Raw genomic sequence first — 23,959 nt, forward strand, 5'->3', positions numbered from 1 at the left:
TGAGGTCACTATTATTATTCTCATTTTATGGAAAAAGGAAGCCAATTCAGAGGTGAAGTAACCTGCCTAAGATCACAGAGATAAGCAGATGTGGAGTCAGGATTTCCATCCACTCATGCACCCATCCACTCATCCATCCATCCATCTAAAACATACTTAATGGCACATTCTATGGGGCAAGCACTATTCTAAATAAGGAGAACACAGCAGTGAATAAAACCAGTTTCTTCTCCATGGAACTTACATACTAGTGAGGGGGAGACAGTCTATAAACATGTAAGTATGTAATATGTCAAAGGGTGATGAGTGCTATGGAGAAAAATGTAACTAGGTAATCCCTATTTACAGAATCTTGATGGTAAGAATTACTGTTGTATATTGGATGGCTAGTTAAGGTTTCCCTGAGAAGGTTAGACATTTGAGCTAAGGCCAGAAGGCAGTGAAAGGATAAACCATACAGGTATCTGGGGTAAAAATAATCTAAGTAGAAGGAATAACAAAACTTCTGAGGCAAGTATGTGTTCAGTGAATTTCATCTGCCTCCAAAGCGTATGTGCTTTATTCTACACCAAGCTGCCTTCTCCTACTCCATCAGTGAGAGCCAGTAGAAACATGTGGCTGAAAAGTCAAGTAACTAATAACTGAAATAAAAATTAACTTACCAAATAGGTTTGCTTATTAATTATTCCTTTTAAGATTACAATTGCAACTAAATAAATGAACATGTATTTTTAGAATAGTTAAAAAAAACAAGAAACAATATTTTATAACAACAAGATCAAGAGCCACATTCAATTAGGAAAATAATGTGGTCATCTATGTAATGTTACGTTTAAGATCTTAGCAACAAAACACCAAAATAAATATAAAATAAAACCTTATTCTGCTGCACAATTTCTTCTTCCAGACTACTGATTGTATGCTCATATTCAGAAATCATATTATTCAAATATTTTATTTCTTCTTTATCTTTGACTAATTCTCGATTGAGTTTAAGCTCTTGAAGACGGAGTTCTTCTATTTTTGTATGCCAAGTGATTACCTAAAGATTTATAAATTATACATACAAATGTAAATTCCATACAAATAATGTATTTCCCCACTGAAATGATTTCAATTCAAATTAACAAAGATTTTATAATAAAATAAGATATAAAATTATCCTTGAGGGAGCCACGAGGAAAAGTCTACTTAGAGTTTTCTTAGACTTTTCTATTACATGGAATCCTAACATAAAATATTTTCAAATTATGTTGGAATGGATATTACTAATATTCACTTTCATTTATTCATTTACTTTCATATATTTATTGAGTCTTTAGTGTATGTATTTATTTGCAACAATAGTTTTACTTTCAAAAATAAAAGTCCTAAATATTTTTAGCCTAGAGAAAAAAAATTTACTTCCAAAATAATTATTTTTCATTTAATTTCTTCCAAATGAGGATAAAAATAAATTATACTTAAAAAAGTAGGCCTTCTACTTGTAAATAATTTTTAAAAGAATAATTTCCAAGAGTAGAATTCAACTACTACAATATTTAATAATAATTATAATTAGTATTTAATATATAAACTTTTCTGTAGTGTTTAAAATTCTTTGATATCATACAATCTAAGCATTTCTTCTGAAACCATTGCTTAAGAGTCTCATTTTATTTACAAATAGACATTCAAATAGCCCAAACTCCTAATTTATAAAATCTAATTTAATAATGGTAATTTTGGTCATATATTAAGCATTTTTCATATAGGCACACACTAGCTTAAAATTATCATGAAACTCTTTTGACAATACTGAACTTAAAATCAATGATTTACCTTTTGGGCTCCCCTGGCATCCTTCAAAGTGCTTATTAACTCTTCCAGTCCCTTTAACTTTAATTCCAGCTCCAGTGTTTTGTTCTTCATCTTTCTATATTCTTGTTGAGAATTCTGCATTTCTTGCATTATCTTAAGTTTGTCATTTTGTAGCTGAATCATTGTTTTAGAGAACTTTTCCTGCTGCGCCAAGGGTAAAGCCCCACTGAACTGTCGCCGTAGAGACTGAATTGTCTGGCGCAGGTGTTTTGCTCTGTTTCTCCCCTCCAAACGGGCATAATAGAGAGCTTGTTCTTTTTCATCAAGTTTCTGCTCTAAGCGCAAATTATGGGCCTCAACCTTCTGCAGCTTAGATGTAGCTGACTCCAACTTACCAAGAGCAGTAGCCTCACTAACTTGAAGAGAGACAATGTGTTGGTGCAGCTTGGCAATTAGTGTCTTTTCATCAGACTGTGCCTGATACAAAAAAATACATGTTTATAGTAAGTTTCAAGTTTTCCCAATGAAACATATCATGGATTTCAAATCACAATTTACTAAATAAAATTTAAAACAGAGTGCTACATGAAATTCTACAAACATCTAACCTTGCTTTAACACAAATCACCAAAGAAGTGAAGAAAAAGACCCAGAATCAAATTCATTTAAAATCTGTATCTGGCATCTAATCAAGTAACAGCTGGAATATTATTACTTTTTAACTTTCATATGTAAATAGCAACACTAATACAGTACTAATGTGGACAATGTGGGTTTTTTATCCTAAAAAATTTTATGTGAGAATATGTGAGAAACTACATAGAAATGCAAGAGAAAATATTGTTATGAAAGACTTATATTTCTCCTCACTGTCTGAGCTTTGATCAGCAGCCAGCACGATGCATCTGTACGTATTTAAATGCTTTTCTATGTTATAAATGGAATTTCCAATTAAAGAGGTTTTCTGTTCGAGTTACAATGAACAAGAACAGGAGCCACTATTTGATATGCCCTCTGATTAAAACTACAAAACCATCCCAATCTCCAACATACATTTGGGAAAAAAGAAAAGAATCCACCTAGAAGAGCCAATATCACACATACCTGATAGTCTAACAGCTGCATTCTGATGGACTCTACTTCCTTTTCCCTGGACTGTTGCTGTGCATTCAAAATTTCAACTTGCCTTTTGGCGATATCAGAAATCTCTTTCAATCTAGGAAGTGGTAAGATACTTCAGATATGATCAGGTACATTTTCTATGTAAATAAATATCAGAATTTCAAAATTTCTAGACCCTTGGTAAAACCATTAGTTTGCAGCATCTCTTCTTGGAATGAAATGAAATCCTAAAGCAAAATTTCCTGAACTGTTTCATGAAACTTCCATGAGAGGTTGACAAGTGTTCTATAAAAAAAACCCCTCCATTCCTAACATTCTTTCCCCTTGAAGATTCATACATTAAATGCTCTGAGAAGGTCTAAAGTAAAAAACTATCTCCATCTCTACATTTACAGCATTTTCCAATGTATATGGCCAAAGTACTCCTCTCTCACACTTTTTTTCATGAGATCCTTCTTACCATGATATGGTATAGCAAGAATAGGGTATTAAGTATGCTTACTTGATACAATTGTACAGTTAAGATCACACAAATTTAAAATTCCCAGGTTCCCTAGATCAACTAATGTTCTGATTTGCTTTAATTTACAAGTTACCAGAAATGTGCAGAAGAGATTATACATTTACTATAATTACAAAAAAAGGTGGGAGCATGATAGTAAGTTACTAAATTTCCTATATGACTTCTGTGATAAGATTAAACGGGTAAAGTAAAATGCATTTTTACTTTGGGCTGGAATAATTTTAGTCCAGTGTAACAGATAAGTTAGGTTTCCTCATATTGATTAGAAACTCATTGCACTTATCTAAGTTTTGGCGAGGTAAAATATAACAAAATAAATAATTATAAATTAGTTTATTTCGAAAGGTGAGGATCATGAAATAAGAGGAAGGATTAAAAAAGGAGGCCTTCAGAGTGAAAAGGGCTGGGAATGACTGCCATAAACCCTTTTTACTAATTATTTGTGCTTGACTGATCAACTCAGGGATCCTCAATACTTTTCTGATGAAACAACACAGTGACAAAGGAGAGCTGGTACACAGCATCTACCTGGCACACAGTAGTTCCTCCTTATATACATTTTGAATTCTAAGAGAATAAACTGTTCCCACATGTAAAATGAAAATGACAGTTATTTCAGGGTCATTAAGTTTAATTAGATGAGTCAATATCTAGCAAAGTATATAGTAGCTACCCAATAAATGTAAACTAAATCAAACTCTGAAATTTTCCTTATTTTTATAGCAACCTTATGAAATAAGAAGGTATAGTATTACTCCCTTAATAAGTTAACTTAAGTTTAAATAAATTAAACGGTTACAATGCTTCCATCCAAAAAAATACTAGTATGTGGAAACACTGGATCTCATAGGGTCTTGATTCCAAGTTCAGTTCTTTCTATAATACTATTCCTGGACTCTGAAAAATGTAAATCTTGAGAAGTTATATTATTCAACTCTATTCTTATAAAAAGAAACTAAGATCAATAAGTAAGGACATTACACCTTTACCAGTGTAATTACCTCTTAAGCATAACTAGAATAGACATATTAATCAAATGACTGAAAAGTGTGCATCTACTTACTTTGACACTTCCACTTTCAGTTCCATTTCGCTCTTCTCTAATTCTAGAATCCGTTGCCTATCAGCATCACTTACTGCCTTGCTCACGCTGTCAGCTAATTCATCTCTTAACATCTGTTCCACTTTCTGTGCTTCCAAATTGATTTTGGTAAGCTAAGAAAAAGTAACAAAAAATGTTCAGAAACATCAGTTTTTGGCAAGATTTTTCTTTTACAATATTTTACAGAGTACTGCAGCCCTCTTTACTTTGCATCAGTCCAAACACTGAATTAGGTGTGAAGTATTAAGAATAGACTGAAGAGGGTAATGGAAGGAAGAACCAGGAACAAATTATGAAAACTCTAATTATACACAAAACCACCAAAAGTCATTTATATTAGTCAACTCACAATCTACTAATATCTGAATCTCTGATATCCTCAACTTGCTTGAAATGCCATATACTCCTTATATTTTACTTCAGTGATATCATCTATAAATAAGTCTAACTAGTTAATAAAATCTTATTAATACTTATTTAATGATTCAGGTAAAATAAACACAATGACATAAATGCTTTGAAAAATATACTAATTCTCTAGGTAAACAAAGATTGAAAGAGTGCTACTTCATCATAAATTGTTGAATATTTGCAAACTATATTTATTGACAGCCAATGTAATAATTCTGACCATATCAAAAAAAAGTCTAAAAATTCCTATTAGAATGAAGTCCCTGAGAGCAGCAATTACTGTCTATTTTATTTTGTGCTGTAACCCCAGTTTCCACACAGTGTCTCACATAAAATAGGCACTCAATGATTGTTAAATGAATAGTGGTGGTAATTTCATTATTAAGCAAATGACATCTTTTTGCACATTAAATCTAGTAATGCAATACTGGTGAGAAATAAGAACTCAATCACAGTAGTATCTGCTTTCTTTTTAAACATTTCAGATTTTAAAACACATAATTTATCTACTACATGAAACTCAAGCACTATATTAACATGCTACTTCAGAGTTACAAATAAACCTCTTAACAATAATACTATGTCTACCATGACTAATTCTCTACTCTTTAACTGCATGATAAAAACTGTATCAAACCTCAGCAAATTTGGTTTCCAATTCAAAATTACGTTCCTCCATTTGCTTTAACGAAGTCTTCACATGTTCGTACATTTTTTGAGAATGTTCAGCCCGCTGCCTTTCATTTAATTCCTTCATCTCCAGCATAGTGATTTTTTTGGAAATAGAAACAATCTCACTGTTGGTTATTGATTTCTTTGCCTTTTCCAGGTTAGATTCATTTCCTAAATGCAACAACAGTATAGTCAATCTCATGCTGTTCTTATCAAAATTTTATTTCACATATTTTAGACATTGTATAGAAGGAGGCAATCTGGTTCCATGGAAAACACATGAGTATTCTGAATCATGACAGACTTGGATTCTAATCTTAACTCTATTACTTCTAATCTGCATGCTGCCTATTCCATTTAATCCCTCTGGAACTTATATTCTTCATCAAATGATAAGAGAAATTATTCTTCATAGGATAACAGGCATACCACATTTTATTGCGCTTTGCTTTACAGAGCTTTGCAGATACTACAGGTTTTTTGTTTGTTCTTGTTTTTATTTAAATTGAAGGTCTAGGGCAACAACCCTGAGTTTAGTAAGTTTATTGGTGCCATTTTGCCAACAGCATTTGCTCACTTCATGTTTCTGTCATGTTGGTAAGTCTCACAATATTTCAAATTTTTCCAAAATTATTATATTTGTCATGATGATCTGCGATCAGTGATCTTTGATGCTACAACTTAAACAAGCTGAAAGCTCAGATGATGGTTAGCACTTTTTAGCAATAAGGTAGTTACAAATTAAGGTATGTGTGTTGGGTTTTTTTAGACATAATGCTATTGCACAGTAACAGACTACAGTATAATGTAAACATAACTTTTATACGCACCGAGAAACCAAAAAATTTGTGGAACTCATTCACGGCAATATTTGCTTTATTGTGGCGACATGGAGCAGAACTTGCAGTATGTCCAAGATATGCCTGTGTTGAAATAACAATGTAACAGTGTACTGTAGGATGCAGTGTAGGAGGTGTCATATGCAGACAATCAAAAAAGGGCAAATTGTTTTTTTAAAAAGGGTAAATAAATATATTTTGTTAACTGAAAGGAGATAAACTATACAAGAAGCAATACAGTGAGGAGACACTACTTTGTGACTGTAAGTGCAATAATTTTGTTTTTAAAGTCTCACAGAGTCAAGCTGAAAAGTAAAATCTGAAGCCATGTGATTTAGGAATTCCACCAAATATCTTCCTTAACCCTGATTATTATCTGGCCTTTGTATACATCTAATGTCAAATATTTTAAATTATTTTATTAGTTATTATAACCTAATCTCATATGTATTGGTGTATAGCTTGTCTTTGGATACAAAAGTTTGTGGTTAAATGAGAAGAGAATGAAAAGTCCCCAATTTACCATGAAAAGGCATCATGTAATACTGTCATTAGTCACTTAATCATTTTTTGAGAAGAGAAAACTAACATTTTGCTTTGCAGGACAGACATGCTCAAGGAAAAACACAAACTTTGGTAAAGCATTTTGTATTTGAGAGTCAGTTAATCTATGTTCAGGGAAGTCAATTATTTTAAGGAACTAAAGCAGTGATACACCTTGTAAATAGTCTTCTGTAACACCCATAAGGCCCCCTCCTATTCATCCAGCTTCACAAGCTTGAGTTTTATACCTGAGTTCGCTCAAAGAAATAGATTATTTTTGAAACCAACCAACCAAAGAAAAATATTTTGGTGTCTGCCTCAGTTTTAAGAAGTACCTCTTTTTGTTCTGTATGTATCTTTAAATAGTACACAATTTTAGAATAGCTGCTGTAAGCAGTGATCAAATAACTAATAGTAACAGATTACCGAAAGAAGCTAAAAGTGTTAGTAAACAGTCCATTACTGAATAAAGACTCATTCGGGCAACTCTAAGCACCAGAAAAAAGAAAAAAAAAGTGTACTAAATATAAATATAAATCTACAAAGAACATAAAACCTTTTCTTGATTTTATTTTGTGCTAAACTCTAACAATGAAGAGAGGCACAGCACAGGGGTTGCAGTGGACTAGCCATCTGTTACGTTCCTGAGTTTGGAGTGTTCCTAGAGAGAAGGTAACAAAGAGTCCAACACCGATCAATTCCTACATGAAAAAAGCTAGTAAAGTGACACTTTTAAACAAAGATACAAGAGCAACAAGAAATAAGAAAAGCTTTTAAAACTTCAGTGATACATAGCCATGTATGGGAAAGATGAAGGTATCTGAAAATTAAGAAATTTCTATAATGAAGTTAGCACTCATTAAAGAGACATATGGTAAAATGAACAAAGAACATACTAAAACTGTATATAATACTCTTTTCTAAGTTAAAAAGGTCTCTTCTTTCAGGTAAGAGCCACATGAAAGTTCACTTTTAATCTCTTAATGAATTAAAAATTATATTTCTAAAAGTAGCTTATTTTAGACTTCTCAAAGTTAAGCCTCTTTAAATCATATGTCTTAGTTACCAATTCAATAGTAACAGAAACCTTGAATAGCATTAGAGCTCTATGGCTGAGAAAACAAACAAATTTAAAACACCTTATCCACAGGAGCAAATTTATTTGAAAATTATAAAGCAAAATGCTAGCGAGATAAGATTATTCAAATGTTGTGAACTAGGAAAGTCATTTGAAAAACTAATATGGAAAATCCTAGCAGAAGCCACAAATATTTTAATACCCTTTGAGATAATAATATCTCTGTTAGATATACATGAAGACATTCATTTCAGTACTAAGAGCAACAGCAAAAATAAGAAAAGCTAATGTAAATCACTCAAACAGTAAAATACTGCATAAATATTTATAAGTATGATGAACAAAACATGAAATATTTTGATATCTACTAAATAAATACAGCATATAATGTTTATTATAATTTAAGGTATATAAAATATGTAAGTGTTTGAAGGGAATACAAAAAAAAGATAATATAGTAGTGGAACTATGGGCAATATAAATTATTTCCAATTTTTTATGTTTTTTGGTGATATTTTTAATTGAAAAATATCAAATGATATATTTGTAATATTACTTTACACATAGTGAAAGAAGTCATAATATTATCATTAAAATACAGATATTTCAAAATTATCACCAGTCTCAATTGTTAAATAGTTCAATATAGCTAAATGCTTAGTCAAAAATTTTTAACACATATTATTTCATTAGAAACAAATCTAATAACTAAAAACCAAATTTTGGTAAAGATTAGCACAAGATATTATTCATCAACTGCCTGCTAAATTAAGCTGTTAGGCAAAGAGTTCATTTTTATCAAAATACTTCCTTTTCATCTGGTATAGAAAAGGAACTTTAAATGAAAAATATTCACTATTAGATCTTCATCATTTTATATTCTCAGAGTCACAGTACTTACCTAATTTAGTTTCTTGTTCCCAGGCTTGTTCAACAGTGTGAAGTTTTTCCTTGGTAATCTCCAGCTCTTTATTTATAGACTCCACTTGTTCTTTTAGGGATGCATTTTCACACTGAATAAAACAAACATCACTGACAAACTACCTGCAGTTCAGACTAATACCACAGAAGTGACATTGTCTTAACTTTATATAATAATCTCTTAAAGCTCACAATCTAGTGGGTTTTCTTTTTAATAAAATGAGAAGCTCTTGTACATGTAGTACATATATATATACACACACATACATATATGTTGTATATACACGCACATATATAAAATATTACTTAAAAATAATCATCAAAATCTAGTATATTCAACATGTGGCCCTGAACTGTTGACTTCTGTGATATTCATTCTGGCCAAGCTGGAATACTCAAGAGTTTCACAACCATCACAAACCAGTGCTTACCTCCCTCATTCATACAGTTACTGAGTATCCCTACCACACCATTAGTGACAGGTGCTGGATGCTTATGATGAAAAGAAAAAGACAAAATTCTGGCCTTCATCGGCCTCACCATTTGGTGTCTGTGGGTATGTGTGTAGTAGGAGTTGGGGAGAGTGTGGAAGGCATCAGGCTGTAAACAGATAAGCAAACAAAAAAATTCACTAAAAACATCAATATCTAGAAAGAAAGAGCACAAAACCAAAGAATAATAAAAGGCAGCATATCTAAATACTGAAGAAGTGGTATTTAAGCTGAAATCAAAGGTAATAAGCCAGTCCTAACAAGAAACTAGTCATGGAGAGAACTGATGTGCAGGTAAACCCAGGCGCTCTAAGTGGGAAGAGTCTGAGCACACTGAGCAACAATAAGAGTGAGCAGTGGAAAGGGATAAAACTGGAGAGAGAACAGGGGGCCATACCAGGCAAGGCATGGTATTATGTCAAGACAAGGAACTGAATTTTAACTTAATGCACACTAGGAAATCATTTAAAGATTTTAGGAAGAAGTTTTAAACAACTATCCTGAATGAAATGTGGCAAATAAATAAAGGGGTAAATAGAAAAATGAGAAATCAGTCAGGAAGATATTGTAGGGTCCATCCAGATGAGGGATGACACCAGCTTAGATTACAGTTAGAGCAGTAAAGACGGAGGAAAGAGAACACATAGGTTAATTACATTTGGGGAAAAAATGACAAAGGAAGAGAAGGACTAGAGAATAACTCTAAGATATGTGCTTTAACTTAGTAGATAATAGCGGCATATATAGAAACAGGAACAACTATGAGAGAAACAGACATCAGGACACCAGGAATTCAATTTGGATATGTTAAACTTGAGATTTCCTTGAAACATGAGTTGTAAAGTAGGTAATTCCATACAGTAGACAGAGCTCTGAGAAGTCAGGCTGGAGACATAAACGTAGGGGTTGATACATAAGTATAATATTTTAAGCTCACTTATTCTTAATTTTAACAAATAGAACGTCTACCATATGCCTGGTATTCTAAGCACTGGACTTCAATGGTAAACAAGCTCCATCCTAGAACTTGTGTTTGTTTCAGTGGAATAATTGGAAAATAAGCCAATATACAACACAACGTCAGTAATAAGTGTTATGAAAAACAATAGAACAGGGGATGTTGATGGTGAAAAGGAAGATAAGGGGATAAAATGTGACTTTCTGGTAATGTGCACAATTACAACCCTGTTTTTAGATACTGTAATTCATAAGAATAAAACAAAAAAGGATTTAGGGTGTTTTAAATACCTTGCTACCCTTTATTTTTCTCTTACTTCCAGATTCTATTAAAGGATAACTGTGGTCTTGCTCCGGATCTCATTTTCATCAGCCTGCTCTGGTATTGCACTCTTACTTACTACCATTCTTATCTCTAATATTCAATCACTCCCTCCCTAAATTTTATTTCCTAAATTTTATAGTGCTAAATTTTATTTCTTCATTCTCTCAAATTTCACTGGTCTCTTTTATTTAAAAAAAAAAAACTAAACTAAACTAAAAAAAATAAAACCCACAGCAAATCCTCTTAATTCTACCTCAACATGTATCTATTTCTCTTTTCTTCTATTATCAAATTTCCAGGTTTTATTGTCTTATCACCCACTCAGATTTTGTATTTCCTTACCACTCACTCTATATTTTATACTGTAAAATTTGACTTTCATCACCTTTATTCTCATGAAACTTTACTCTCAAAAGGTACCAATGATTTCTCAATCACCATTCTGATGATTTTTGACTAGCTCTACACTATTAATTAATCCCTGAGGTTAACATCTGTTAACTCTAACTCTGTGCCAAACAGGAGGTACCAAACCCATAAAAATGAATTAAGTAGAGTTCCTGATACCAGGAGGCTTATATTACTGTGGGGGAGGCAGACATACAAACACATATGATATGATGTGATATAAACAGCAGAACTATTTATAAGATATAGAACTAATATAGACAGAGGGAGTGAGTTAGTTCTATAAAGGATGCTACAGAAAAGGAGATAATGCCTGAAAAAAATTCTGAAACATAATAGAAATTCCCTAAGCAGATAAACTTGGGGGGGGGGAGGGCTTTCAAGACAAAGAAAATTGCACATACAGAAGAATATCTGTAAGAAAAAAAATACTGTGTTGCAGAAAACTGGTAGCTCAGTTTCCAAAACATAAATTGTGAAACTCCGTAGCATACCACAAGAAATGACGTAAGGTAACTGCGACTAATCACAAAAGTCACTTATTCTTTAAGTGACCGGCAGCTTTTGAGAGGCTTTAAGCAAGGGAGAAACATGGCCAGATCTGTGTTTAGAATTATCATTCTGGTGGTAGTAAGGAGCATGTAACACTGGAGAAAAGGATATGGGTAACAACTACTACAATAAAGATAATAAAGAATAAAGCTAAGACACTGTCATTCAGAAGAGATATATGTTCAAAATTATAACTGAGATGCAGGAAGTAAAGGAGAGAAAGGGATACAATACAAATATACTTTTTTTTAAGTTTTTAGTAAATATGAAAAATATTATCTGGAGAAATAAATTTTAAAAGTTAAAAATTACACATTGATATGTTATCTACAGATTTCTTACCTAGGATTTTCTAATGCTAAAGAAGAGTGGAGAACAGACATGAAAGATGGGAAAAAAGAAAATAAATTTTAACACACCTAAATATTCAGAATTTTCTATAAAAATTATCACAATCATCTCTCTTTGGCCAAAATAATAAGTAAACTGATCATGATTATTTCTAGTTAGTATTAATAAATAATGACTCAGATAATTTTGCAAGAGTCATTGAAAGCTATTCAGAATGTTTTCTGAATGTGTAGCCCTAAGCGAGTGTAAGCTTGTGAGCCAAAAGAATTAGATCTCATTCCAGTCCTATGAGAAGATCATAAAAGAGAATGAGCCAAAGGACATAAGCTTTTATTTTTATGAAGAAGATAAACAAACTTGGGAGCTTGCTTTGCCTACTGTAACAGGTATGGAGGTCAAGTGGCCTGAAGAGAACTACAAAGGGTCTGGGCCATAGTCATAGATTCTTTGAATTGAACTAATGATACACTATCCTACTCTATCTCTACAATTAGAAAGCACAGGGATTTGCAGAGTTCATCCATGGTCCAGAAAGAGCAATCAATACCTCATCCATTCTTGGCTACATTCATCCCAAAAAACTACGGATGATGAGGAAATGATTTGCACTGGGGTAAGAGAAAGGAATGGGTACTTAATGATGCTTCCTCTTTTGATTACAATACCTTGTTTCATGTTCTTTTTTCTTTTTAAGTGCCTGGCAGAAAGCGGTTTGATTCAGTTTAATCATGCAAGTGGGCTGAGGAGGATGACCTGGAGGAAGTCATCCAGAAATCATTCTGCACCTACAGTAAGATATCACCAGAGAAGAATGGCTAATATCTCAGGGTTTAAGGATCACACTTACCTCTAGGTGTTCCAAGTTATTTGTTCTTTGAACAAGCATATTATCTTTTTGCAAGATGTCCCTGTACTTAGCAGTCAGCTCATTGTATTGTTTATTGGCCAATTCTAGTTCAGACATAGAGACACTATTATCAATAACTTTCTGGAGTGCTGCAATCTTGAAAGAGGCCATTTCCTATGTAAATAAGGATACACTGCGTTAAGTTGGTATATTTTTTCTAGTGAAGCATTAGCCACTATTGAGAAGGATAAGATAATATAACTGAAGGAAAACTGGTTTTAGAATCATTTAAAAATATATAAGATTTCTCATGTAAGGAAAAATATTGCAATAATTATCAATTTCTTTCACATAATGAATAATATTATTTGGAAATTTTTAATCATAATAAAAATAAAAACAAAGTGAATACTTTTATAACTCCTGTCATAGTTAATGAAATTCAATTAATTTGAGAAAAGCATAATATACACCAGCAAGAAAACATATCACTCAGAATGTATCTAAGGATGGCTTTTCTAAATTCATAAAATTAAAAAAAAAACTTGTCTTTTGACAGCTGAATGGCAAAATTAGCATTACTATAGGTAACATTGACAGTTCAGCCATTGCTGTTCATTTATAGTTACACAGATTAGCTTAAAAATATAAGAAAAAATTTTGTTCTCAAGAAGAAAACATTATTTAAGAAGAAAAAGCTTCTCTGCATCATAGTTATCTGTAACAAATAATATCAAAGCCTTTAAGTTACTTGGTACATGTTCTACTCTAGCTACAGAGCCATAAAAAGTCATTATTCAAAGACATTATCCAAAGAGTGTAAAACAAAACTTATGAAGTGAAAAAGATTAAGAATTTATGGTTATAATTCATTCTGAAGTATAGTAATGAGGGGAAAATATTTCTAATAATGCTCAGATCTCATTTTGACAACTTCTCTATATAAATAAGTAACCCTTGGGATTCACTTTCACTTTTTCTTTGCAGTGGGAGAGATTATGTTCCCCATCCTTAAAAATATCCCTTTTTTTTTGGCTTTCCAATTGTTGTAACAACAACAACAAAAGGCTGAACAACAGGTTGAAGAGGGAGAAAATTGTAGTTCTTTCTTCAATTCTATCTCAAATACTAGCTATACTTACTTGTAATACCCCAAAAGTATATTTTACAAAATCTAACACAAAAATAAAGACAAAAACATTTCACACTGAAAACAGGTTTATTAGCATGACAGTTTCATCCATTACTATATTTAAAAGGGGATGGTAAGGAACTCAAGTTCATTTTAATTTTACTTTGAATTTTTCTGTCTATATGTTCCCATGCAAATTTAGACACAAACAGGAGCATTATTTCAAATTATTGTACAACATTAAAAAAAGAATAAAGACTTTACAAACTAAAAAACAAAAACAAAGACAAATTACTGTACAATATGTTATCACGACTATATATCCTTAGTGAGAGATACTCTAAAGAAAATAAGAACTGTAAAGAAATTTTAAACTACATATGGTAGCACTGCTATTGTTATTGTTAATCCCAATATAAGAATATTATTTTCAAATTAATGTATGAATATTGTAGTATAAAACTAATAATTATTTTAATGTTAGATTTAATGTTATTTTATTGAAGATTTCCATGTTTAAAAAAAAAAGAAATATAAGGCACAGAATCAAAGGTTAGTAAAAACTCCAAACTACTTACTTACCCTAAAATGTTAAATTTGAATAGAAAATAATAATATGAACTCATGGTTTAAGTCTATACATATTTTCCTAACTTGTTTCCTGGAAGGGACTAGTAGCAGTGATACTTCAAGAGCAAATGACACCTTGTACCGGTGGTATCTAAGTGCCGTCTCCACTAAAAAGAACTAGGGCTCTTTAGAGAAGTACACAAGATAAATCTTGGACATCATGTTGTGCCAGAAAACAAACCAAGCTTTGCAGCCTGGTTCAAAGATGATGGATTTCTGTCAAAGGGACACAATAGACAGCTTTAAAGGGCTCCCATTGGCCAAAGTTGAAACAAAAGAATAATGGCTCCAACTGACTTAAAACACAGTTATTTAAAAGTGTGTGAGTCTGCTACAATACTTAAGAAAGAGAAAGCTGGAGGGTGCAGCGGGTGGGAGGGGACAGGCAGAAGCAGAGTACACCAATTACGTATTTTGAAAACTGTCATTAAAAGGAAAGAATGAAACTTTTATCTTTCCTTTCAAGTAAGAACCATACTTCAAGAAAACCAAAGAGCTTGGGCTAATGAGGAAAAGCTCTTTATTTTACAAAAGAGTATCTGCTAATAAATGTAGAGAACATAACTAGAAAATCATGATTTTTGCAACTCCTAATGAAATAACTGGGTCAGCAACAACAATTAAGTGGATGCTAAAACCATTAAGAGAATTGATGAAGAACTGGTCATTTGAATGGTACCAAAACATCACTGAAGAGTTAAATAAATCACTTAATAATAGGGATACATGGCTGTCTCCCCCTTAATAAAGTAATCAGGCATGAAACATGGGACTACTAGACATTCTATCTCTTGAAGTGATGCAAGTACAAAGCATTACTTACAGAGTATTCTTGCCAAAAATGTTTAACCTGAATATAACAAAGGCTTCAGAGTTAAGTTTTAGAAAATACAATTGATAGAGGAAGAAGTAAAATTATGCTAGAAAATAATCAGATAAATATTCAATATTTTTCAGAGAGAAAAAAAAAGGCGGGGGGGATCCTGTATTAAAAAGATTTGTGACATGTAACATTCAAATACAATGCAGGGTCCTTGACTGGATCCTGGGACACTGAGGAAATGTGTATGGTCTGGACATTAGATAATACAAGGTACTGCAGTCAATTTTGTTAAGCATGGTAAAGTCATTGTGGTTATATAAATAGAAAAAGACTTTTTTAAGAGATGCACACTAAAATATTTAAGGGAGAAATGTCTGTAATTAAAGTAGTCCTACAAAAAACAGATGATGCAATTATAGCTGCATGTTAATAAATGTTAACTATTAATTCAGGTGATGGGTACTCATCATACTATCCTTTCTTCTTAAAATTTGAAAATTTTCGTAGTCAAAAAAATCAGATGTACCTTAAAACGTTGCAAACGTCCAATTTTCTCACCGACTTCAGCCTCCATTGATATCAATTCATTCTTCTGTTTCCCGTTTTCTTTTCTAAGTTGTCTCTCCATTTCTACTAAAGTAGTATATTGCCTTATGAGTGACTTTTCATTCACTTGCAAGACTGTGATCTTTCTACTGTTTTCTGAGAGTATTTTTTTCATTTCATCTGAATCCATCTGAAGAGCACTGAGCAAATTCTGCAGAAAGTCATTTTTATTACTTGTTGAACCTAGCTATCTTAGTTTGTATAATAGTGTATATTGACTTTAAAAGCTTTTACTTACATTATATTCTTTTACTTTTATAGCATCTTGTTGGATTTGATCCTCAAGTTTTCTTTTTTCCTCTTTCATTGTTTCAGATTCTGTTTTCCAGGTCTCCTTTTCACTTAAAAAAATAACAGCACAGTAAACCTAATATAATACTTAACTATAGGAAGAGACAGCTTTAGATTATGGAAATTTAAAGTTTTCATAAAACAAGATAAATCATAACTACTCAATATCTGATAATATAAGAAGTCAAAATTCCATTTGAAAGGATTTATCCTCAAAGGTACGTTTTCATTTAATAAATGCAAGGTAAAGAAATTACTTTATCAAATTATTTTCATTATTCTATGAATTATCAGTCTACAACTGTTACACTATTAACAACTGCAGCTGAATCTTAAACATTTTATTAATAAAAAAACAGAAAACAATTAGGAAAATAATCAATATCCCAAACTAATTCTAGAAATCAAGTCACAATATTCTGACTCTACTCTTAAACTTGAGTATTAATACTTGTGAAATATTTAGAATACCAACAAAGTAAGAAATCATTAGACTTAAGCTAGGTAAGACGCCGTTGCCTACCCAAAAGATATTTCATAGTCACCTGCAATCTGCTTGGCATAAACCATTACGGTGTCATCATTCTTTCTGCCACTGAATGGTTCAAATTTAAACAAATAATTAGTATAGCTTATTAATCCAATTCTAGCTAATTAGATCTAAATCTGCCAGAAGCCTCTGGAAAAATTTTTAATGTAAAAATAAAAAGTTACGTGGAAAAAAAAAAACCCTTTCTTCTTCCATGGGGATGGTTCCATCTTCCTTGAACTCCTTCATCTATTTCACAACCATGATAGGAGATAATATAAACTACACTATAATATTCCCAAATACGACCTACCCTATAATTAGCTTTGGGTTTCTTATTAGATCAGATAATAATCAGCCTTAGTGTTTAAATCACCTTGATCAGGTATTCTAATTACTAAGGATATTAGTCCACTGGTACAGATGAGATGGCAGAAATAAGCAGAAACAGGTCAGTTCCCTATGAAAATAATAAATAATGATGACAGTGATGAAGAAGAATGTTGCTAATAGTATTTACAAAGTGTTCATATGTGCCATAAAATTCATAAAATGCTCATACCTGGGCATTTTTGCATAATTCACTTAAGATTCATAATAACCCTATGAAAAAGGTATCATAGACTTTTTAGATAAAGAACTAAGATAAAATGAAGGTGAAGAGGCATGAAGAAAAAATATTTAAACATTTTTATGTTACTTATCTTTAACAAGAATATGCAGCCATTATATTTATAAAGTTTTGCTAAAAACTATACCTCAGATATTCTTTATATAATAAACTTTGTTGATGACGAATTACTGCAAATTTTCTGTTATAGTCTTCAAGAGAATCTTCTAAATTCTTTAACTTATTTTCTTTATATTCTAGTTCCTAAAAGTTGGTTTAGAAATTAGAAGAAAAAAAGCATCAGAATACATTTTAAATCTGAAGGTATAATATATTCTGACAAGATTATAGAAAAATATATAAAAGAAAATATTCAGCAAATCCATAAGCAGTATAGATCATTTCTCTGATTATTTTGAACATCTTAGTTTAAGGCATACAGAATTAAGCAATATGTGTAAAAAAGAAGTGCTATAAAATAGGTAAAATTATTTTCATCATATATGACAGTTACAGTAACCATACAAATTATCAGCTACAGTAGTTACAAACAGACCCCGAGTTACCGAGCTACTCAGCCCCAGACACCCTTTTGTGAACATACACATTCATACCTCCACCCAAATTATCCTTTCCAATTACTTCATTTTGAAGATGAGGAAACTTGAGACTTAGAAGGATTAAGTAACTTACTCAACATTAAAACACTCATTAGTACCACACTTGGTAACCATTTCCTAAGCACATATGCCAAGCCTGGGGCTAGGTGCTTTACGTATTTACAGATCCAACACTGAAGTTCAGGTCTGTCTGACTCCAAGGACCTTGCTACTTCCGTCACTCTATGCTGCCTTAGGTTTGGGAGTCCAGCACCTGTTTTGCCACTCTTAACAGGTTTTCAGATTCCCAGTTAATGTTCTCTAATCTACTACAATGCTTCTCATGCGTTTTTGTATATAACGATGAAAAAACAAATATGAATCTTATCTCAAGCAACATGACAATGCCATGCTGATATTATTGACAGTGTTCCTGTCTTGGAGAAAAATAAAGTCATGAAGAGTGCTAAATTTAAAAGTAATGATATAAGATGATTTATAAATTAATGTTCTAGTAAGTAGTTAAGGTTGTCCCTCCCTGACAATGTACAAATTCCAATATTCAAAAAAGATTAGTTAATGTAACTTACAAATACATATACAAGTACTTGATATTCATAACTCAAGTATATTCTCAAATGGACTATCTAGGAGAAACAGCAGTCATTATAATCAAAAATGTATTTTCATTGGTTCTGAACACATTTTTGTAATGGTATTTGCAATGTATGTGATGTTGTGGATATTCACATTTCAAATGAAAGAATGAAAAGCATCTCCCATTAGGCCATTTATAATGACCATAATATAAACAGCAAAACTGAGAAACACAGGGAAGGCAGTGCCCTTTCTAATTTGCTAATGGATTAACTAACACTTTACAGTGTAAAGGGAAGAAAGAGATAAAGGACAATTTTGTTTAAAAGTTTCTTCTTGTAGTTAACACACACACAAAAAAAACAACTCTAACCATTACACTAAAAAGCTGTGTCAGACTTTATTCACTTGAATTGCTTTTCCAACCAGCAATAGATAAGGGTTTATCTTATTTATACATTATTAGCTTATAACACCTGCATGTTATTCTACCTGTCAATAGCATATTTCATATGAATGGCACACATGAAGATGTGTCAGCATGCTTCTCATTCAGATGAGTGGAACAAATTGCTTTTATTCATAACATTCCATCTAACAACAAGATCCGTTACATATTTGGCAGGGGGTGGGTATAGCTCAGTGGTATAGTGCATGCTTAGCATGAAAGAGATCCTGGGTTCAATCCCCAGTGCCTCCATTAAAAATATTAAAATGAAATTTTAAAAAATATATCTCACTGTTAATATTCTAAGAACTCAAAGGAATACATGATGATTAAATTATAAACATACTATTATTTATTTTTGTTATTCACATATAAAATTTTCAGTACCTGTAAAATATGTATTAAATATTCATTCTGAGAATTAATGATACTGGCACTAGATGGTGCTATTCCGTCAGGTAAGTCTAATCCTTTAAAAACAACATTTGATCCTTCTGACTGTCGTAAAAGACCGGTCTCTTTTTCAAGATGATCTATCTGGAAATGAACAGTTCAGAAATGAGAATTACATCTCTTACACCTAAAGAAAGACAAATTTAAAAGCAGTAATTTATACCGCCTACTGAATATCTTTAAAAAGTAAGTAGATGAATGCTTTGCTAAGAATTAATTAAATCATATTTTAGTTTCTACTTAGAAATGCCTATGTATATATGTAGAATTTCCGTAGCCCTTTATATTATAAAGCACTTATTTTTCCACTTAATATTTTATGCAAAAATCTGAACAGAAGCTTTCCTAATGTTGAAAGAATTAATTCAAGGGACATTTTCTCATAAAATAGTCATTTAAAAAAAATCAAATGTTTCACATTAAACTTTTGTTCATAAGCTTAGCATTTTCTTTTATTTAATACAATTCTCACCTTTAAATTTGCTTTTGCTAACTGCTGAGAGTAATTTATAGCCTCCTTCCGAGATTCTCTGAGTTCCTGTCTTAATTCTTCATTCCTTCCAGTAAGTTGATCAACTTGGGCTTTTAAATGCAGATTGGCATCAAATATTCCTTCTGTATTCTTTGATTCTATAGCCTAATATATTCAGATTATATTGAAGAAATGTGAAGAAAAACACCAAAATCATAGTAAAATAATCTACCTTTAAGTAAAATTCACATTTTAGCATTTTACTATTCTCATTGCCATGTGTAATAAAATACGCCGAATCTATTTCTTATTTATAAATTTAAATTTTTAAGACTCGAGTTTAAATACATCAGTATTGCTAAGCATAGTAATCACTTCCTTATAGCAATTAACAAATATCTAGCTAATCCAAGCAGACTGGTAGAACAGAAAAACAACTGGACAGTAATAAGACGACTGGAGTCCAAATCTGAACCAATCTCTTACTAGCTGGGCACGTGACTTAAATTCCTTACACCTTAGTTTTCTTACCTTAGTTTCCTTATCTCTAAGGAAGAGAACTCTTTCTACTTCTCAAGATTTTTATATAGTCAAAATGAGATAATTTATATGTAAATACTTTGAAACTGTACAGCACCTGAGTTTAAAGCATGAGCAAAGGAACGAAATAGCTACTACACTCAATTAGGTAAATTTTCAGTGCTTCCTCTCCACACAGTTGAAGCATACATAATAACAAAAGCAAAGTATGATAACACAGTATTATCTAAGAGTGCTGGATAAGGAAAAATAATATGACAAATACTAAAATATTATCAAAGAGGATTCACTGGTCCGGACAATTCTCCAACAATGGCATACATAAATATACCTACACTCATGTATACATCTACAGAATACATACATATAAAATATTTGACTTTTAAAAGAATTGTACAGAAATGAAGGCAGAAGATAAAGAAGGAAAGGTGAGTAAAAGCACATGTAATCTACTCAGGAAGTTGATCTGGGATTAACTTAGGGCAGTAGATTTGTAAAAGTAAATCTTTACCCCAAGGAGGTCAGAACAGACTACGAGGAGTAATAAGCTATACTGATTCAAAGGGGATAGCAGAAAGACAGAAGTAGGCAGAGGAGATACTCTGACAGATGGCAAAGCAGTCTAGTTAGCTGTCTTGCTGAAAAAGAGCACCATGTTCACTCTACGGCCTTTGGTAAAATGAGATTGAATTAGATGGTGATTAGGGGACCTGAAAAATATACTGTAGCAATAGAAAGTGAATTGAAGTGTGTAAACTGAAATTATCTGATCCAAAGTGTAACTGATTCCGAAGATTTCTTAGAGGAAGTATCGTTAAGTTATTTGTTAGTATCAGACAAGGCACGTCAATCAGAAAAAAGAAAAAAATAATAAGATAACAACCCAGAACAGAAGCAATTGAAATCTATGGAAGCAGCACCCCGGGGACGGTCAGAGGCTGTCAAGTGAAACAGAAAAAGTCCAGGTTTTCTAAGCTATTCATTCTGCTTCTATTTGGTCACTAAGTAGTTTTCCTTGTATAATACAGTTTGCTCTAAGATACAGAATTAGTAATGGGTTGCATCATAGACAAAAGATGTTCACATAAGAAAGCATGAAGAATCATTTAGATATTCAAAATTGCAGAGGCAAAACAAAGTCACTAACCAGAGAAGGAAAGTCAGAATGAATAACAAACATATAAAGACAATCAAATGGTTTTCATAAATTTTGACAAATCATTTTCTTGCCCCAGAAATTTTTTAACATACCAGTATCACTCTCCTTCTCTGGTAGCAATATGGTATTGTTTTAAAAAAATAAAAAGTATTCAACTATTCACTAGTCATCATTAAATAGGCAACTCAATGAATAATAAGAATTTTTTTCTAATCAAATCAATCACAGTATAATAGTATAATAATGCCTGTTAAATATGTTCAGATTATGTAAATGACATATTTAAATATTAAGAATCTAAAAATGTATATTTTATTCAAGGTTATAACAGACTCTCATTAATACTACAGAACTCTTAAGACCCTATATGATAAGTATAAATAGAATGTCATTTGATGGTTAAAATCTTTCTTGTAGCAATGTTTAACTCTTTAGATATTTAAAATATTCTTATTACCTTCTATTACACTTCTAGGCTTGTGGCATAAGGTCCTAACAGACCTACCCTTCCACATTTAACAAGTGAATACAAAAAACTACTACATACATGTTTGTTCTAGAAAACAGAAGCAAGCAAATTTTGGAAGGGACTTGAAACTTGGAAGACAGTACCAGCAAGGAGTGAATTTGCTAATTAAGGCTTTACTGCGCGGGCAAGCTGCAGTTACAGTGACCTGTCTTCCGGCCTAGAAAACCAGAGGTTAGAGCCCAAAGCCATAGGAAAGTGAGAGGAGAATCCCAGAAAAAAAAAAAAAAAAAAAAAAAAAGAGCCAGCAAAAGGGAGCTCCAAATTCTGTGTAAAAGTTCTACCAGGTCTCAGGCTGACCCTTACAACAGAAAAATGGAGATGACAGAGGAGAGCATCAGTGAACGTGAAGATAAATCAAGAGTAATTATCCAATTGAGAGAAAAAAGATTAAAAATTAGGGGAAAAAATGAACAGAGCCTAAAACAAAACAAATAAACAAACAAAAATGAACAGAGCCTTAGGGACCTATGGGACAGTATCAAAAGGCCTAACATGTTTCATTGAGTCTCAGAAGAATGGGTCAGCAAAAATAATTGGAGAAAGTAATGGTGGAAAACTTCCCAATTCTGAGTGGCAATAAGCAAACAGATTCAGAAGCTCAGCAAACCCCAGACAAGACACACACACACACACACACATACACCTTGGTGCATTACAGTCAAACCAGTGAAAACCAAACAAAAAAAAGTTTTCTGAAAGCAGCCGGAGAAAAACTACGTATTTCATACAGGGAAACGATTCAAATGACAGCAAATGTCTCATTAGAAACTACGCAGACCACAGAGAGTGGAATAACTTCTTAAAAGTGATGAAACAACAAAATAAAACCATTCATATGAAAAAATAACTTACATTAACTAGTCTTTCAAGACTAGGAATAATTAGAGACGTTTCCCCTCCTTTAACATCAGGATCTTTCTGCATTTCCTTAATAGCTTGCAATATTTCTTTCATACCTTCTTCAAGTTGCTTATTTTCTTCAACTAATTCTTTTACTAGAATGACATTTTTCTCAGTGAATGAATAAATCTTTTTTATATTTTACACTATTCTATGGAGATGGCAAATATTTCATATACAGTAAAAATTATCCATTGGTAAAATGCAACTATAAATAAATGCCCCCAAAATTCAGCAAGTGCAATGTGTGAACAGTAGAGTTAAATCTCACAGCTGTTTAAATTATGTGCATATACATATATATCTCATGGCTGAAAGGAATAAATCATGAGTATACTTTACCTTCACTTTATATTAAAAAAAGTCTTTTAGGGAGGAAGGTATACCTTAGTGGTAGAGTGCATGCTTAGCATGCATGAGATCCTGGGTTCAATCTCCAGTATTGCCATTAAAAATATATAAATAAACCTAATCACCTACCCTCCAAATGAATAAATAAATAACATAAAATGGAAAAAAAGAAATAAAAAGGCACTGACGTTTAAAAACTAAACTAAAATAAAATAAACTTTTAAACTGGTTTTTCTAACTTCACTTTCAAAAGAGAACAGAAGAGAAAAAATAGACTTATTTATCATCACAAAAAATTCAGGTTAACAACATTCTCTGAAGATGAATATAGCAAGATAAAGGAAAGAC

The 23,959-nt window shown here is 32.0% G+C and overlaps 1 protein-coding gene across 7 annotated transcripts in view; it reads right to left on the reverse strand.

Annotated features, from left to right (window-relative positions):
- CEP290 (centrosomal protein 290) overlaps positions 1-23,959 on the reverse strand; it is an 81,920-nt gene that overhangs the window by 33,169 nt on the left and 24,792 nt on the right. For all 7 annotated transcript variants that reach the window (XM_010986959.3, XM_031463048.2, XM_031463049.2 and 4 more), the window contains 13 exons: positions 23,213-23,355; positions 20,133-20,297; positions 19,595-19,744; positions 17,712-17,827; positions 16,372-16,474; positions 16,054-16,284; positions 12,943-13,116; positions 8,992-9,103; positions 5,596-5,801; positions 4,509-4,660; positions 2,905-3,016; positions 1,822-2,277; positions 878-1,042 (listed from right to left, as the gene is read on the reverse strand). In XM_010986959.3, the coding sequence (XP_010985261.2) occupies positions 878-1,042; positions 1,822-2,277; positions 2,905-3,016; positions 4,509-4,660; positions 5,596-5,801; positions 8,992-9,103; positions 12,943-13,116; positions 16,054-16,284; positions 16,372-16,474; positions 17,712-17,827; positions 19,595-19,744; positions 20,133-20,297; positions 23,213-23,355 (2,285 nt within the window). The remainder of the gene's footprint in view (positions 1-877; positions 1,043-1,821; positions 2,278-2,904; positions 3,017-4,508; positions 4,661-5,595; positions 5,802-8,991; positions 9,104-12,942; positions 13,117-16,053; positions 16,285-16,371; positions 16,475-17,711; positions 17,828-19,594; positions 19,745-20,132; positions 20,298-23,212; positions 23,356-23,959) is intronic.

The sequence above is a fragment of the Camelus dromedarius genome, chromosome 11 (assembly GCF_036321535.1).
Source record: "Camelus dromedarius isolate mCamDro1 chromosome 11, mCamDro1.pat, whole genome shotgun sequence".
Lineage (NCBI taxonomy): Eukaryota > Metazoa > Chordata > Mammalia > Artiodactyla > Camelidae > Camelus > Camelus dromedarius.